Source organism: Austrofundulus limnaeus, unplaced genomic scaffold, assembly GCF_001266775.1.
Source record: "Austrofundulus limnaeus strain Quisiro unplaced genomic scaffold, Austrofundulus_limnaeus-1.0 Scaffold43, whole genome shotgun sequence".
Classification (NCBI taxonomy): domain Eukaryota; kingdom Metazoa; phylum Chordata; class Actinopteri; order Cyprinodontiformes; family Rivulidae; genus Austrofundulus; species Austrofundulus limnaeus.
In genome coordinates, this window is record NW_013952445.1 from 1,200,698 (window position 1) to 1,215,645 (window position 14,948).

Genomic DNA, 14,948 nt, shown 5'->3' on the forward strand with positions numbered 1-14,948 from the left:
ATATATATATAGAGTACCAGCAATAGATTTAACTAGCTTTTCTAATGTTTACAGTATTAAGTGTGATATTCTGCAATTTATTGACTACAGGATTTCTAATCACATGAAAGAAACATTATCTTTATTTATACGTTGTACTTGCTGCTAAACATCACAGGAGGGCACCAAATCCTCATGAAATGAGAAATGTCTGTTAAAAAGGACAAACTAAATTAATGATCACTTTGACTTCTTGGTATTTGGTTTTAGTAATTAGTCCTACAGTATTTTAATCTTTTCAGTCATTACTGTACAAGTAAATGAAACTCTCTCTAACTCTGTTTTGTTTTAATATACTAATTTATACTAAAATAAGCATATTTGAAAAAAATCCATATCATATGCATTTGACGTAAAATAATACTGATTAAGTGACCAGAATAATTTTTCAAGACATGATGAAAAATGAAAACATGTTCATGTAAAAGAAAAACAAGCACAACTGCGTAAATGTAACAGGACTATTTATAAGTTAAAGTGGAATACATTATAACCATTTTTCTCACATAATTTTGTAAATTATTGCAAAAAAAGTACAATTATGCTATCATTGATCTTATCAGGCGACACTTAAAATACATATTGCTTAGGGTTTTCCATCTTTAATGAAAGTAGATCATTTTTAATAGTTACAACAGAAATAACAGTTTCAGTATTTTAAACATGATTTAGATGTTCATGAATAGCACAGTTTCTGCTCCATCATATTGCACAAGCAGCATCAAGTTGATCTTAACTTACCTGAATTACAGCACTTTAAATCCCCCTGTTTAGGATTTTATAATCAACATTTTCATATAAGGAATAAAACTCTAATATAGTCTGCTACAGAGACATTAAAAATACAACAAATTATGTCAATACTGTATGGTTTTAAACATTTCAAACTTGGTCTGTGATGTCATGTTTTGGAATCATTAAGCATGTTTGCAACAATGTCCTTCATGTTCTGTTAATACTTGAGTCTACACAAGAGGCTCTAATTAAATCTGACTCATAAAAAAATGTTGCTTTTTAAAAAGTCTTTATATAAATTATATTGTAAACAGGGTGACCTAAAGTGTAACCTCTTATTAATCTACCCAGCTATCAGCAGTAAAGCACACCATAATGGCTCCTCTAAAAAAAAAAAAAACATTAAGTTGTATAACTACTTCAAGCCATTTCAATTTAGACATTAATTTATTTATCTCTGTTTGGCAAGTATTTATTCATTCAGGTATGGTTGATTGTCACTTATTACAAAAAAAAACAAGAGACAAAAACACACAGAACAGCGACAAATACTAGAACACACATCAACTGATGGCTGAAAATACATGGAGATACAAAACATTTTGAAGTGCAAAACTGCAGATATTATCATCTTTTTATAGAATAAAACTGGTTCCATATTTAAACCAATTTTATGATAAAAACAGAATGTGATTTTTCTGATTTTGATTTGCTTACTGAAGCAGAAATAGTTTTAATTCCCATCTCAGAGTCCATCGAAAGGCTCTAAAATGAAATAATGTTCTTAAATACTTTAATGCTTTAGTGTATCAGTTTAAAATAAAATCCAAGATGGATGTCTTTATGGCTTGCAGTGAGGTCCAGACCCTGGGAAACAAGAACTCAACTGATAAGAGATGATCCTTCCACCTTTTTAAGTTGACACACCTCTCAGTCAGCGCTGAAATTTCCATCCACACCCAAAGTGAGGGCATACTGGTTTGATGACTTGTCCCAGTCATGCTAATCATGCCGTTCTCACTCTGACTGCAGTGTCTCGGTGTCACTCAGGCAGAACTGGATGATCCAGGCCTGGCAGAGTCAGTCATTTCTGCTGGTCCAACTCTGACTAAGTCAGATCTGTAACTCCCAACATCTTGTGCTCATTGTTAATAGGGAGAGAAGATAATAGGAGCATGCGTGGCCCTCAGAGGTCCAGGTGCAGGCCTGAAGAGTGTGGGGCTGATGAGGGGACCCTGGATAATGGCTGCAGGGCCCGGAGGAAGTCGTAGAGCCAAGGGTCCGGACGCCATGGCGCACAACGCAGATGGATTGAGCGGGCTGGTCAGGAGCCCTGCCGGCAGGGCTTTGGAGAGCTGCTTCTGCAGGGCCAGTTTAGTCTGAAACCAAAAGCAGGAGGTATACTTACTGACTTCTGACAAGACAGAGTACATAACCAGGCCACCATATACAGTATACAAATTACTTAAAAATTACAAGTGCATCCAGATGTTTAGGGCGCTTAATTATAATCAGAATTATCATTTAGCATGTTAGTTCACCATGTTTCTAGTCATCGCTTCTTCTTCTTCCATGCAAATAAAAGAAGGACCAGTTTTGATCAAGGACATTGGCTCAGTTGTAAGTAGTGGGGATACCAGACTTTTTACAAGTACTTGTTTAAAATGTTCCAATACCTGGAACAGATACCATGCTTTTGAATGGATGTTCACATTTTAAATGCGACCTCCATCAGAGGTGTGAATGCTTCATGCCGTCGATACGACCCGCATGTACAGAGGACAACATAAGACAGGTCGCTACACACGGATGCTACATGTTAGCACGTCGATTCTGAAGTTGTTGTTCAATAAGATCCGATTAAATATTTAACTGACATGCTGCTCTGGTGAAGCATGTATTTGTGGAGCGAGGGCGACGTGACATGCTCTAAATAAAACTAACTAAAGTATCAAGCTGCTTTAGTGTCTATGTGGTCTGACACCAACGTATATGTTTCTGTGGATTCTGTCATCCAGGACACGGAAAATTAAAAGAACAAAGACAAAGCAACTGGACTTCGGTTCTGTAGCTGAAGACGTGAAGTTAGAATATTTAAACAGCATGACTCAAGGTTATTATTTGGATCGATCCATATATCCCCACCTCACTGACGTAAAAGTTAGATGAAATGCGACATCACTGTTCAGACTGTAGTTGCTTTGAAAAACATCAGTATTCCATTTAGTACCAGATTCTAAATAAAAGAAACATTTTTTATAATCATTGTGTAATGTTTAATGTCTAACTCTGTGTCCGTACTTGGCATCGGCAAGTACCCAAACTAAAGTACTCATACTCTGAGAAAAACTGGTATCAGGACACCTGTAGTTGTGAGTGGTGACACTGGAGGAAACGACCATGATTTATGTTATAGTGTTCCTAACTGACCATGTGCTATGAGGACAAATATAAAACTTATCAAATGTAAAATAAATGTGTGAGAAGGAGACTCACTGCTAAGACAGCACTGGGGTGTAGTTTATTATAGGGGGTGAACTTGGCTTTTACAGGCCTCCCAGCTAAACGCTCTTTGTGTCTCCTGCTGTTTGTGTGCTGAAAAAGAAAAAAAAAAGACAGATTCAGGCAAAAAAAAAAAAAAATCCAACAAACGCTTAGCTAATTAGCTAAAGCAAACAGTATAATCCACGTACTTGTTTCAGCTGTGTTTCAGAGTTAACCGACACTTGGCACAGCTCACAATGAAAGGCCTGATTGGTCACGCCAACGACCACTCTGCTCTTGCTCCTGATTCGTTGTTTCATTCGACCTTTGGGCCGAGGCGATGATCCCATCCTGACCCTGCCATGTGGCCGACTGCTGCTCTGACCATCCAGCATCTGTTTGTGCTTCGACCCTGAATCGTCCGACCAGATGGAGGGAGTGAAACGTTAGAACAGTGAAAAATGAACAGAAGTAGAAGCAGCGAAGGGAAAGTGCGTACCGCTACAGTGAGACTCCAGCTGGGAGCTTGAATTGACCGTCACTTTGCAAGTCGGACAGTGAAAATGCTTCTTGTTGTTTTTGGCCTCCTTAACCTCCTTCATCTTCGCCTCCTCATCCTCCTCTTCCCCCTCTCCGCCCGGGCAGCTTCCCTGGAGGTCAGAGTGTGGCGCAGACCCAGTGTTTGGGCTGCACCCGTCTGCACGTGGACTGTTTGAAGGCAGGTCAGAAAGCTGAGGTTCTGGTGATGCTTCTGGGATGTGGTGAGCTGAGGAGGGCAGGGAGGAAGAGTCTGAGGATGAAGTCATCGAGGACGGAGTTTCTGTTGGGGAGCTCTCCTGGTTGTTTTCAGGACACTGTTGAGCAGACCGGGATGGAGAGCTTGTATCTGCGGACAGATAGAAAAACACAAGACGAGAGCGTTCAAAACTCTGAACGTTGCATAAGATTGTGCATAACTTCTACAATTCTTTTCAGTTTGACCAAAACAGCGACAACAACAAATACAAGGCCATTATTGTTTCACATTATTTAAAGGGATCCACCATTAGTTGTAACATTAGACTTTATTTAATAAACATAAATTTTAACTGTGAAATAAAGACTGTATAAATACTGTAGGCTGTTTAGTTTAGTAAATTTTTTAAAATATATTTTAACACTGACTGAGCCATTTAATTTAAACACAAAGCATTCTGGGTAAATGATGACATGGATAGGTCATCGGTGTGAGGCTGCTAGCGAGCTATATCCACCCTGAAGGTTAATTTTTGACAATATCTGACGATTGGTTCTTTTAAACAAAACCAGAGAGCGTTGACAGAGAGGAGAAGGTAGAAATGACTCAGACTGTAACTGAAAATATGGATGGAGGACAACAGAGCTGCTTCATGGAAGAAGAACCTCAGCTTAGCCTGTTAGCTTTAGCTTTAGCGCCAACACTATGTTGCCTTATATGTATTAGTTCGGCCCTAGCGCGACAAACCAACAAGCTAAACTGAGGTCCTCCAACATTTTCAGTTACAGACTGAGTCATTTCTACCTTCTCCTCTCTGTCAACGCTCCCTGGTTTCATTTAAAAGAGCTGATTGTCAGATATTGTCCAAGATTAACCTTCAGGGTGGATATAGCTCGCTCACAGCCTCGCACCAAGGACCCATCAACGTCATCATTTATCCAGAATGCTTTGCGTGTAAATAAAATGGCTCAGTCCGTGTAATATATTTAAAAAAATTTGTTTAAAAATTATAAAAACTAAACATCCTACAGTATTTTTACAGTCTTTATTTTATAGTTAAAATAAATGTTTATCAAATAAAGTCTAATGTTGCAACTAATCGTGGATCCCTTTAATAATCCGATGTATTTATGATCACAAGCTGTTTTAAAATCTTTAAAACAAGATTGATTTATTCGATACGAATGTCTCCATAATCAAGATACGTTTATTTTTTTTCTTTCGCTCTCTTCTTTATGTCCCACTCCTTTCACATCACATTTAGATTGTGCTTTCTGTTCCTCTCTATCATCTCTTGAATTTTCTTATTTCTTCCTCCTCTTTTCTGCCATCTTAATCACTCTTCCTTTGTCCTCGTGCCCCGCTCTCTCTTGTTGGCTCTCTCTCTCTCTCTCTTTGCCGAAGCTCCCTCTGTCACATCAATCAACAACCATGGCAACCACTGAAAGTAACAAGCTTATCATTATGTGCTTCGAGGGGGGAAATTGATAGGTGCTGCAAGAAAATGGGAGGTAGAGGATCAATAATGGAAAGGAAAGGCAGACAGAGGGAATAGAAAAGGAGGTGGTGATATTTGGTTGTCAGGCAGAATGAGACGCCGAGTGACTGATGGCTCAAAGAGAGTAAAACAGTGAACGGCAAAGTCATTACTTTAAAAAGTAGCTCAATGTAGCAGAAGAAGCTACAATGTAAAGAAAAGGGTAAAGAAACCATCCCTGTGAGTCTACACAGATCTTTAAGAGAATCAACATTTCACGACTGAATCAATGACATTTTGGTTTTAAAACTACGCCATCTAAGAATGTAAGACGCCGTCATCCCTCTTCAGATTTGCATCTCTTTTTAAACCTCATTAATGCTTCTCATCTTGAAGAACGCCTTTGCTTGATAGGAGTAATTATCTAACCGACAGCACAGATGATAGCAGGACAGGTAATGGCTGGTAATTAACCAGCTGAGTGGCAGCTTCCAAGCCTTGGAGCTCATTCTCTTCCATTACAGCTAATTACTCAGAAGGTGGCAAGGGGACTGCTTTTAGAAAAATAAAAATAAAACTTGTACCTGTTTTGTCTTTTAGCTGCAAGTCTGTTGGCACCGTTATTCCTCCCGCCGTGCCTCCTTCACTGTCTTTTCCTGCTGAGGACTGACTGTGCCCGCTCTTCTGCCGGTTCTTCTGGTTCTCCAGGGCCTTTAGCTTTCGAGTGTGCTTGTGACCTTTGTAGTGGGCCTCTGCCTGAGTCTAGAACATTCCCACGTGCAAATGTGCACAGAAAAGCAGACAAAAGGGGGAAGTCACTGTACAGTGGATTCACCAGATTTTTATGAAGGAATTTTAAGCCCTCAATATATTTACTGTACAGAAAAGTATACATTTCTTACAAAAAATAGAAGCCATCGCACCCATCTCTTAAATGAGCCGAACATTCTGATATATGAACTGTAAAAAGTACTAAACACAAAGTCAGTTTGACAGAACTTTAAATACCTAGTTCATTCGACTTCCGTCCAATCATCTTCACCAGATTAACACTCTGCAGCTGCCTAATGTGCTTTCAAATTCAGCGAGTGCAGAGGCTGATCTTTTTATGACCGCGTGCACCGAGGGGTCGAACCGACGACCAGACGTTAACACTTTGCATAAAACCTAAGACAGCTACGCAAATATAAAAGGGCACCACTGAGGGTCGGGGTGTGATGCTGGGAATACGAGGCTGAATGTCAGAACAAACTAACCTCAATTAGTTGCAAAATATTCCTCCTGCAGTTTCTTATCTGTACACCTTATTTTTACAGCCTTCTGTTGCCCTATCCGGTTTTTTTTGTGGGGAATAGGGGGTTGTATGCATAAATATTTTGTATTAAGCCAAAAGTGTGAGTAGAAGAAACAGAAAAAAAAAAACCAGACGTAAGCTTAAAATAGTCTAGTAATTGAAAACTGGAGCAAGCAGGTGTGAGAACAAATACTGTTTTCAAAAAGTACTTTCAGATTAAATTTGAACATTAGGATGCAAAGATATTTTATTTGATTGAAAAATGTTAACTGCAACTGAAAAAAAATGTTAAAAATAAAACTCACAAAAAACACAGGAAAGTTTGTGCCGATAAAACAACTCAAAAGCAACAATGGGCCTCATGCAAAAACATGTTCGTATTCTTATCCTAAATTTCTCTTACTTTTGTTTGTACGAAGGGTTCGTACGAACATGTCACGTCAGATTCAACAAACTCTTCTATCCTCAGGAAAAGTGTGTAAATGAGCTGCGTAAATTCCACCTGTTCATATCCAGCTGCTCGTGCACGAGGAGAGGAGATTAGCATAATTATCACCCCAAAAACACCATATAAGGCTATGTTTCCTGCCTCAGATACAAGGAAGTGTCCATTCAGGAAAACGACAGCGAAAATTAAAAAGAACTTTACGAGTTCAGAGATTGAAGTCCGTCTGTCAGAGATCCAGACAAGAAAATCTGTCATTTTTAGCAGGTCAGCTGTGGAATAAAAAGAGCTGCTAAAAGTATAAACAACTGTGTTAAATCATTTTCATTTATTCAGRCGCCGCGCGGTCGCAGGTGGTCTCAGTTGCGCTTCTGAAATAAGCATTTTAAGATATTTTCAAAATATTTCTGGCACTTTGGAGAAAACCCAGGTCTTGCTAGAGGGATTATGTATCCCCTCTGGCCTGGAACGTCTCGGAGTCCCCCAGGACGAGCTGGAAGTGTCGCTGGGGAGAGTGGGGTCTCCTGCTGCCCCCAGGACCTGATCCTGGATAAGCGGCAGAAAACGGACAGACGGACAATTTATATTGTTAGTCTAAATTATTACATTTAAAATTATAACTCTAATTCAAGCAGAATAGCCTATTGTCAACATAATTATGGAGTGTGATTTATTTTCAACTCAAAATATCTTCAAACTAACGAAATATAAAGTTATTAGGGAGGAAAACCCATCTGGATAACAGCAGACTGACTGCTCGTAAAATATACGACAGGTCTGGACCACTCGTGAATTTTGTTCGTATCTGAAAAAAATCTTAGAATACGAAAACATTGGTGAATGCCACAAATTCTCCTAAGCCACTCGTACGCACAACTTAAGAACAAATCTGTGCATACGAACGGTTCTTGCATGAGGCCCATTGTGAGGCATTTTCTATTCTAATAATGAGATTTTGATGACATTTTTGCAGTAACAATTAGTTTTTCCAGCCTTTATGGGTTTGTCATGCTGGGGAAAAACACAAGCGTGCGACTCACAGTGGAGTTGAAGCGCAGGTGGCAGATGTTACACGATATGATGGGCTTCTTCTTCTGCTGAGCCATGCCGAAGGTGTGGTTGATCACCGCTTTCTGAACTGGGTCCATCTGAAAGATGAAACACACGGGCGTAAACTTTATTTTTCAGCAGTTCTCTCCTGCATGGGCCGCAGCAACGAACCGTTTCTGTATTTTTTGTCGTGCAACTTTCAGAAATGTTTCTGGCGTCTTACTGCGTTGAAGTTGGGGAAGAGGCTGAGCGGTGAGGAGCCATTGACCCTGAGAGGCAGGAAGCGCTCCAGCTGGGGATGAGCCGGCGACCGAAGGGGCCGACCCGGGAGTGGCAGGGAGCCAAGGAGCGGGTGGACCTGGTTCTGGGTCAGCGCGGCTAAAAGGAAGAATAATCACATTTTAACAACAAGCAGAGTGTCAGGTTTAAGTCTGTCATATGTTTGGATGTGCTGGGACAAAGGCAGATTTCAGAGCACGTCTGAAACCCACACAGCAGCTAAATGATTCACTCAGTAAAACCCTAATGACTTCAGTAATAGCAGGGGATAAATGAGTGGCCTTTTCCTGCTTCACAAGTCCATTGTTTATCTTGAGAAATGTCTTTGGCCTTTAAGCAGAACTCCAATGACTGTAATTGTGTGCTTCTTCCTCTGATCCTGCAAACTTTTCAGTCAGCACAGTGAACAAAGCATTAATCAGTTTACTTCAGAAAATATGATTTTTTATGAGCACCAACAATCTGCTCTTCTGCACTTACATCTGAATTGTTATCACCCACTGCCATAAAGAAAAGCAGACATTTATGTCTTTGACTGTGTCTGTGTGGTTTTGTCTGTTTGTTAGCAAAATATCTCATGAACCATTGATTAGGTGGAACTGATCTAAATATCAATTAAAGAAGTAGCATTTTCTGCAAAAATGCAGTGTGAATGCTTAATGACGAAAAAATTACATTTTTGCAGAAAAATGCAAAAATAAAACAGATGCTTAAAATGCTTTTTGTTGCAAAAGATTTCCAGAAAATATGTACAAAAATTTTGCAATTTGTTGGAAAATACACAATCCCAAGCAGAGAATAGCTAGCATGAGGCAGAAGAAGCACTTGTTTTCTGAATTAAGCAGTAAGCAGCTGAAATTATTACAAAAAAAGTGAATTAAACTGAAAAGAAAATCTCAAATTAGCTGAAAATTGCTAAAAAGTAGCTTAAATGACAGAAAACGGCTAAAAGAAGCTAATAGACAAAATTTAATTTAGCAGAATAGATAGCTGAAAAAGCATAAAAAGCTAAAATTAGCAAAAATGAAGCTGAAGGAAGCAAAAAAAACGTGAGGATTTTAAGGTTGTTGAAGACAACTCTATTCATTTTCAAAGAGAACAAAAATGACAGAAATTGATAAATATCTGAAAATGTATAAGTTGCGTAAATATTGAAAGAACTGAAAATTTTGATAAATGAATTATTGAAATAGCACAAAAAATGTAGAATGAGATGCTGAAAAACGTACGGAAGACAGATGATTCGTCTTAATAGCATTGACACAATAACATCTATGTGTAGGTAGTGATTGAGATCAGTGTAAAAAGACTGATACTTACACATGATCACTGCTAACTGACGATACCAAACATTAAATTGGTAATATAGTCAATTTTACAGATATTGAGCTAAAATTAGATTGTGGTTGTAGCCAAGGGTCACTCACAACACATGACATCTTGCCATAGAACACAAGGTTGCGCTTAACCTTATTTTTGACCAAAAGAGCTACAGCTCTGGCATAAAAGTCGACAGGCATTATGCTGAGGTTTTAAACTGTTAAAATGAATCCTGCAGTAATTTCACATCAGCTTCATGTTTTAAAATCTCTTTCACATGACCTCTCATCTCATCACATTTAACTCYGGCTGACCTAAAGTGCTTTCAGACTTCACACGCTTTAAAGAGCAACGACCTTTACCTAGACGCAARGCAGCATTAAAATGCAGTCTTACATAAGCAAGCTAATTACAGGCTTCTGTAAGGACCCATCTGAGTGTCTTCGGGCTGTCTGATAATAAAGTTATATAAAACTGCAGGAATAAGACATAAAAGTGTTTTTTTTATCTTGGCTACAAGAGTTTTACTTCATAGCATTAAAAAACTGCATTTAAAAAAACACAAATAACTCATTTTTGCTCCACATTTTAAAGACTTAAACATTTGCAGTTTGACAAGACAGAAGTTAAATTTGGCTGCAGCACAAAGAAAAATATCAGGGGGAGCTTAATGAGATGGAAGGAGGAACAACTGCCTGGTAGCAGGTGTCTTCTGCCAAAAAAATAAAAAAATAAATAAAAAAAACAGAACAAAGCTTGGATTTATTCCAGATGAGGGTAAAGAGAGGAAGATACGTGAGGAAAAACACCACCTATGCAAGAGTATGAGCTCTGTAGAATTTATTTTAAAAACTGAAAAAGATCTTGTTTATTATATGTATGTTAGACTTTAAGAAAATAAAAATAAATGTAAATTCTGAGAAACTTTTCTGGAACAAWCTGCTTCAGYGTTTCATACAAAAGCTCAGGAAGTGTATTATTCCTTCACAGTTTGACATTTTTCTCAGAAGAGGACTTTGTTGTGAAAGTGAAAGMAAATTATTTTATTTCTTACAGCATAAAAGCAAAGCAACAGGAAGGCAATTTCCCCCAATTGTCTGCCTCTTTTACTKTCTGAATTTCAGAATTTATCTTTGAAATTGACGCAGGTTTGAAAGTCTTTGTGAATTGGGCTTTATTTTTTTTGCTACCTTTGCTTTACCTTTTAAAATGTCTGTGAGTTGAGCAGAGATGGAAAAAAGAAAGTCCTTAATTTTTAGGTTAAATGTGTTCAGAATATCAGTTAGAGTGATGGGTAATGTCTATTTGTCGTAAAAGGTTCAAGAGAGTTGAAAGTGGTTCATCAGTTCAGTTGTTTAATGATGAAGCAGCAGACGTGTCTTTTTTGTAGTAGTAAATATGATAAAAGAAAAAAATAACAGTTACATATCTGACCCTTTACATTTTTTTTCAAGTTTTATATGTTTGTTTCAGTAGGGATAGACAAACGTCCAACCAGCCTTCCATTATCTTTACCTGCTTCTTCCTTTCAGGGTAGATCAAACCTTGATACTAAAATTTGTTTTAAATAAACTAATAATAAAGATTAAATAAACTTAGCACCACATGTGAGGAAAATTGTATTTTGTAGATTATTTCTTTGTTGTAACGTTTCTTGGCAATAAAACTTGTACTGTTGGAAAGCCTGTTTATTTCCCTTTTAAATGTTGCCACATTTGTAAGGAACATGCATTTGTGGGATGAGCAGCTTTGTTCACATGAACAATTTGCCACATCTTCTTTTCCAAACAGCTTATTTTGCTAAAACTGACTCCTGTTTGGAGYTTCTGGTCYCCCCAGGTGCTGCCAATCAGGTGCCCACCATAAGATTTATTGTCAGGAATCATTGTTACAACAAAACATTTATTGACTTCGTAAACATTTCTTACTTTTGTGCTAAGTTTAGAGGAATATAAGTATCTACTATAAGTGGAACACTTTCTAGACAATGAAAATAAATACTATAAATAATAATAATGAAGTGTTTCCTTCAGCAGAAACATTAATAAGCCTTACAATTCTTATCAATAAAAATCAGTACTAAAAAAATGAAAAGCCAACAATGAAATAATAGTTTGTCTTAAGAAACATATTGTTTTCACAATGTTACAACAATTCATGAAAAAGTTAGAAACATCTTTCCTAAATGCATCACAAATGTCCACTTCTCTGCCACTATGTGACTGTAAACATAAACAGATTATGATTCCAGCTTAAGGAAAGTTAAATTTATGACTTTTTAAGACCTCCATAATGCCACCTGAATTAAATTTAAGACCAACGTCACAATAAAAAAATGTAAACAAAAAAACAACAACCCAGTTAGCGACAATCTTAGCCTAATGTTTATTTTAACACAAAATGAGCTGTGAGAGGAATTCAGTAAATTACTTAAAAAGATAAATAAATGTAACCAATTATTTTAATATTTGAGATGAGTTACGATCATCATTATTACAATGTGTTAACATTTTAAAGACATTTTAAGACTAATTAAGGCCTTATTTCTGGATTGGTGAATTCAATGCCTTTTAAGATTTGTACTGATCTGCAGGAACCCTGATTATATTTAGGAAATTCTTCAAGGAATGCTAGGCCTTTCATTTAAAGATAAAATTTGAACATCTGGTCAAACCACTCACAAATAAATCTTAATCTGATATTGTTTCTAAAGGTTACAAACATTAAGATACTTAAAGTCACACATCAGCTTATTTGACAYATTTGATGATTTCCAACTGAGTCACTTCACTACGCATTTGTTTAAATTAAAAATTTTATGTGGTTCTGTTTATCCAATCTCTGTTTATCCCGAATCTGTGTAGGCAACACACAAACGAACATAACACCACACACACCTTTTTAATGTTCTCTGATTCAATTAACTCAAATCCCAATTTCATTTAAACTCTCCACCATGACCTTTCAAATATCACTAATTCCAATAAACTAAATTAAATGCTGTTACACTGACTRACTAACTGAGCGACAGCACTGAGGGAAACCAGTTCAAGTGAGAGACGGAGACGACCTCAGGCAGGACTCCACTGATGCAGCTAATCTGCCGGTCAGGATCCCTTTTCTAAACATTGATTTTCTCTCCTCAGATCTGAAATTGATCTCAGTAATCTCTTCTGCATATAGTCACAAAACATCAGGCAGGGAGGTTTAATTATCTGCACTTCTTTCTGAGCGAAACACCTGTCTACAAGACGAACATAGCAACTTTTTAAAAGTTATACATCTTGTTTTTATTCAGGAGCTGCTCATTTAAATTCATTAGCAATTATAAGGACATTTGGCTGATGAGACCTTTTTTTGGGGCTCTCAACTCAGTTTCTTCTTCTGCTTAGGAAAGCTTCAAGTGTCACATTAGTCTGTTGAGAAGGAATGAAAGAAAAAGAGCTGAAATCAAAACAGGAAAAAAAGAGGAYAAGCTTAATTTCTATTATGTCCCAGATTAGACTTGGGGTGACTCAACATCACAGCAATTACAGTGGAAAAAAATTATTTTAAAGCAAATTGCAAGAAAATAAAAACTTGGATGAGCGACTTCAATGGAAGCTAACACGGCTAAGTAAAAGCTGCTTTTGCGTTTTTCATGGTGCATTTCCTGGGATGTTTCTGTTGGAGATCGTTTCTGTTTTTATTCTGAAGACATGCTTTTATTTTTTGACACGCAGCAACATCCCCCAAGCCTCATCTGCACACTTTCAACGTTTGGTGACGCCGACAGTTGTGTTAGAACGCCTTCTTCTTTTCATTTCATGTCACAAACATAGAAAATGTGMTTCTGTGCACCCTAAAAATACAGYCAATTAATTATTCTCTATTGTTAACACATTAGTCCATTCTGAGTCGATGAGGAGAAATGGATGAGACATGCCCCCCCCCACCTCTTAATCTCCAGCTGGATGTTATGATGAAAAGAACTTTATATTTTCCTCCTTTCTATCAGATTAGAGATCTTGTGTGAWTATTTAGAGTTTCTCTCTGGAGTCTCACTGCTTTGCTTGTGTTTTGTTTCATTTAAACAAAAATCTGATTTACTGTTAAAAAAAATCCAAAGAGCGTGAATCATGATGATCTTAGTTTTGTAATTTTACCTCCCACCCCTGCTTGTCTTTTAAATTCACTCCAACCAAAATGTGTTTTTCACTAAACAGAACGATCCTTTGCTCCTCTTTTGTCGCATGTCGTAGTATAATTTCTGTACTGTGTTGAACACCAATCACATGATCTGAGTCTAGTGTTGGGGACAAGACCACCTAAACTGAGACCAGAGACCAGAGCCCACCAAGACAAGAGCAGGACTTGGAAGCAGCAACTCAAAACCAAACTAATATAAGACTTTCTCCAGACCACTGCTGATTGATCTTTAGATTTTCCTTTTGCTAAAAAGAAAAGCAATATTTAGAAATGTTAGCATGTATAAGTGACAATAAATCAAAAACCCGTATGATTTGTAATAAACAGAAGCAGCAGTCTACAAGTCATATTCAACCTATTTGTTTCAAAAGTAAAGCTATTTTTGTCAGGCTGACAGCTCTAGTAGAAAACAATTCCCCAAGAGTGTGCTGTCATTATCAATGTATCAACAAAAGTGAGTCCTGGTAAAATTTACACCTGAAAGTTATTATTGTTTCTCTATTTCAGTGTTCTCATCCTCGACGCACAMGCTGGTGGGAGCGTTAAATATTTCAAAGTAAAAATCTTTATCGGTTGAATTTGAATGCGGTCAGGAGTTTCACTCTCGGCTGCAGTAAAATAAGAAAGCTGTTACTGCAGGTGTAGGAAAATCCAGAGTCTTCTAGAGATCGAAGGCTAATCTTGGGGACTACAACACTAGAATGCAGGAAGGGCGGAACAGTTTTCAGCAAAGTAGAAATATTCATGTTGACTCAACCATTCACAGACATGAAAATAATCTGCCAGTAGCTCCACTGTCACTAAAAGCTTCAATTTGTTCAACCAACCTAAAACAAATCTATTTAATTTTTGTATAACTATTGGGGTACGAAATCACAGCTGATAAAGTGCTGTGTCATGT

The 14,948-nt window shown here is 37.5% G+C and overlaps 1 protein-coding gene across 2 annotated transcripts in view; it reads right to left on the bottom strand.

Moving 5' to 3' along the window:
• Positions 1 to 486: 486 nt before the first annotated feature.
• LOC106516980 (zinc finger protein 385D) overlaps positions 487 to 14,948 on the bottom strand; it is a 69,873-nt gene continuing 55,411 nt past the window's right edge. For both annotated transcript variants that reach the window (XM_014007621.1, XM_014007622.1), the window contains 7 exons: positions 8,484 to 8,638; positions 8,251 to 8,358; positions 6,056 to 6,233; positions 3,758 to 4,144; positions 3,468 to 3,670; positions 3,271 to 3,369; positions 487 to 2,153 (listed from right to left, as the gene is read on the bottom strand). In XM_014007621.1, coding sequence (XP_013863075.1) covers positions 1,923 to 2,153; positions 3,271 to 3,369; positions 3,468 to 3,670; positions 3,758 to 4,144; positions 6,056 to 6,233; positions 8,251 to 8,358; positions 8,484 to 8,638 — 1,361 coding nt within the window. In that variant the 3' untranslated portion in view covers positions 487 to 1,922. The remainder of the gene's footprint in view (positions 2,154 to 3,270; positions 3,370 to 3,467; positions 3,671 to 3,757; positions 4,145 to 6,055; positions 6,234 to 8,250; positions 8,359 to 8,483; positions 8,639 to 14,948) is intronic.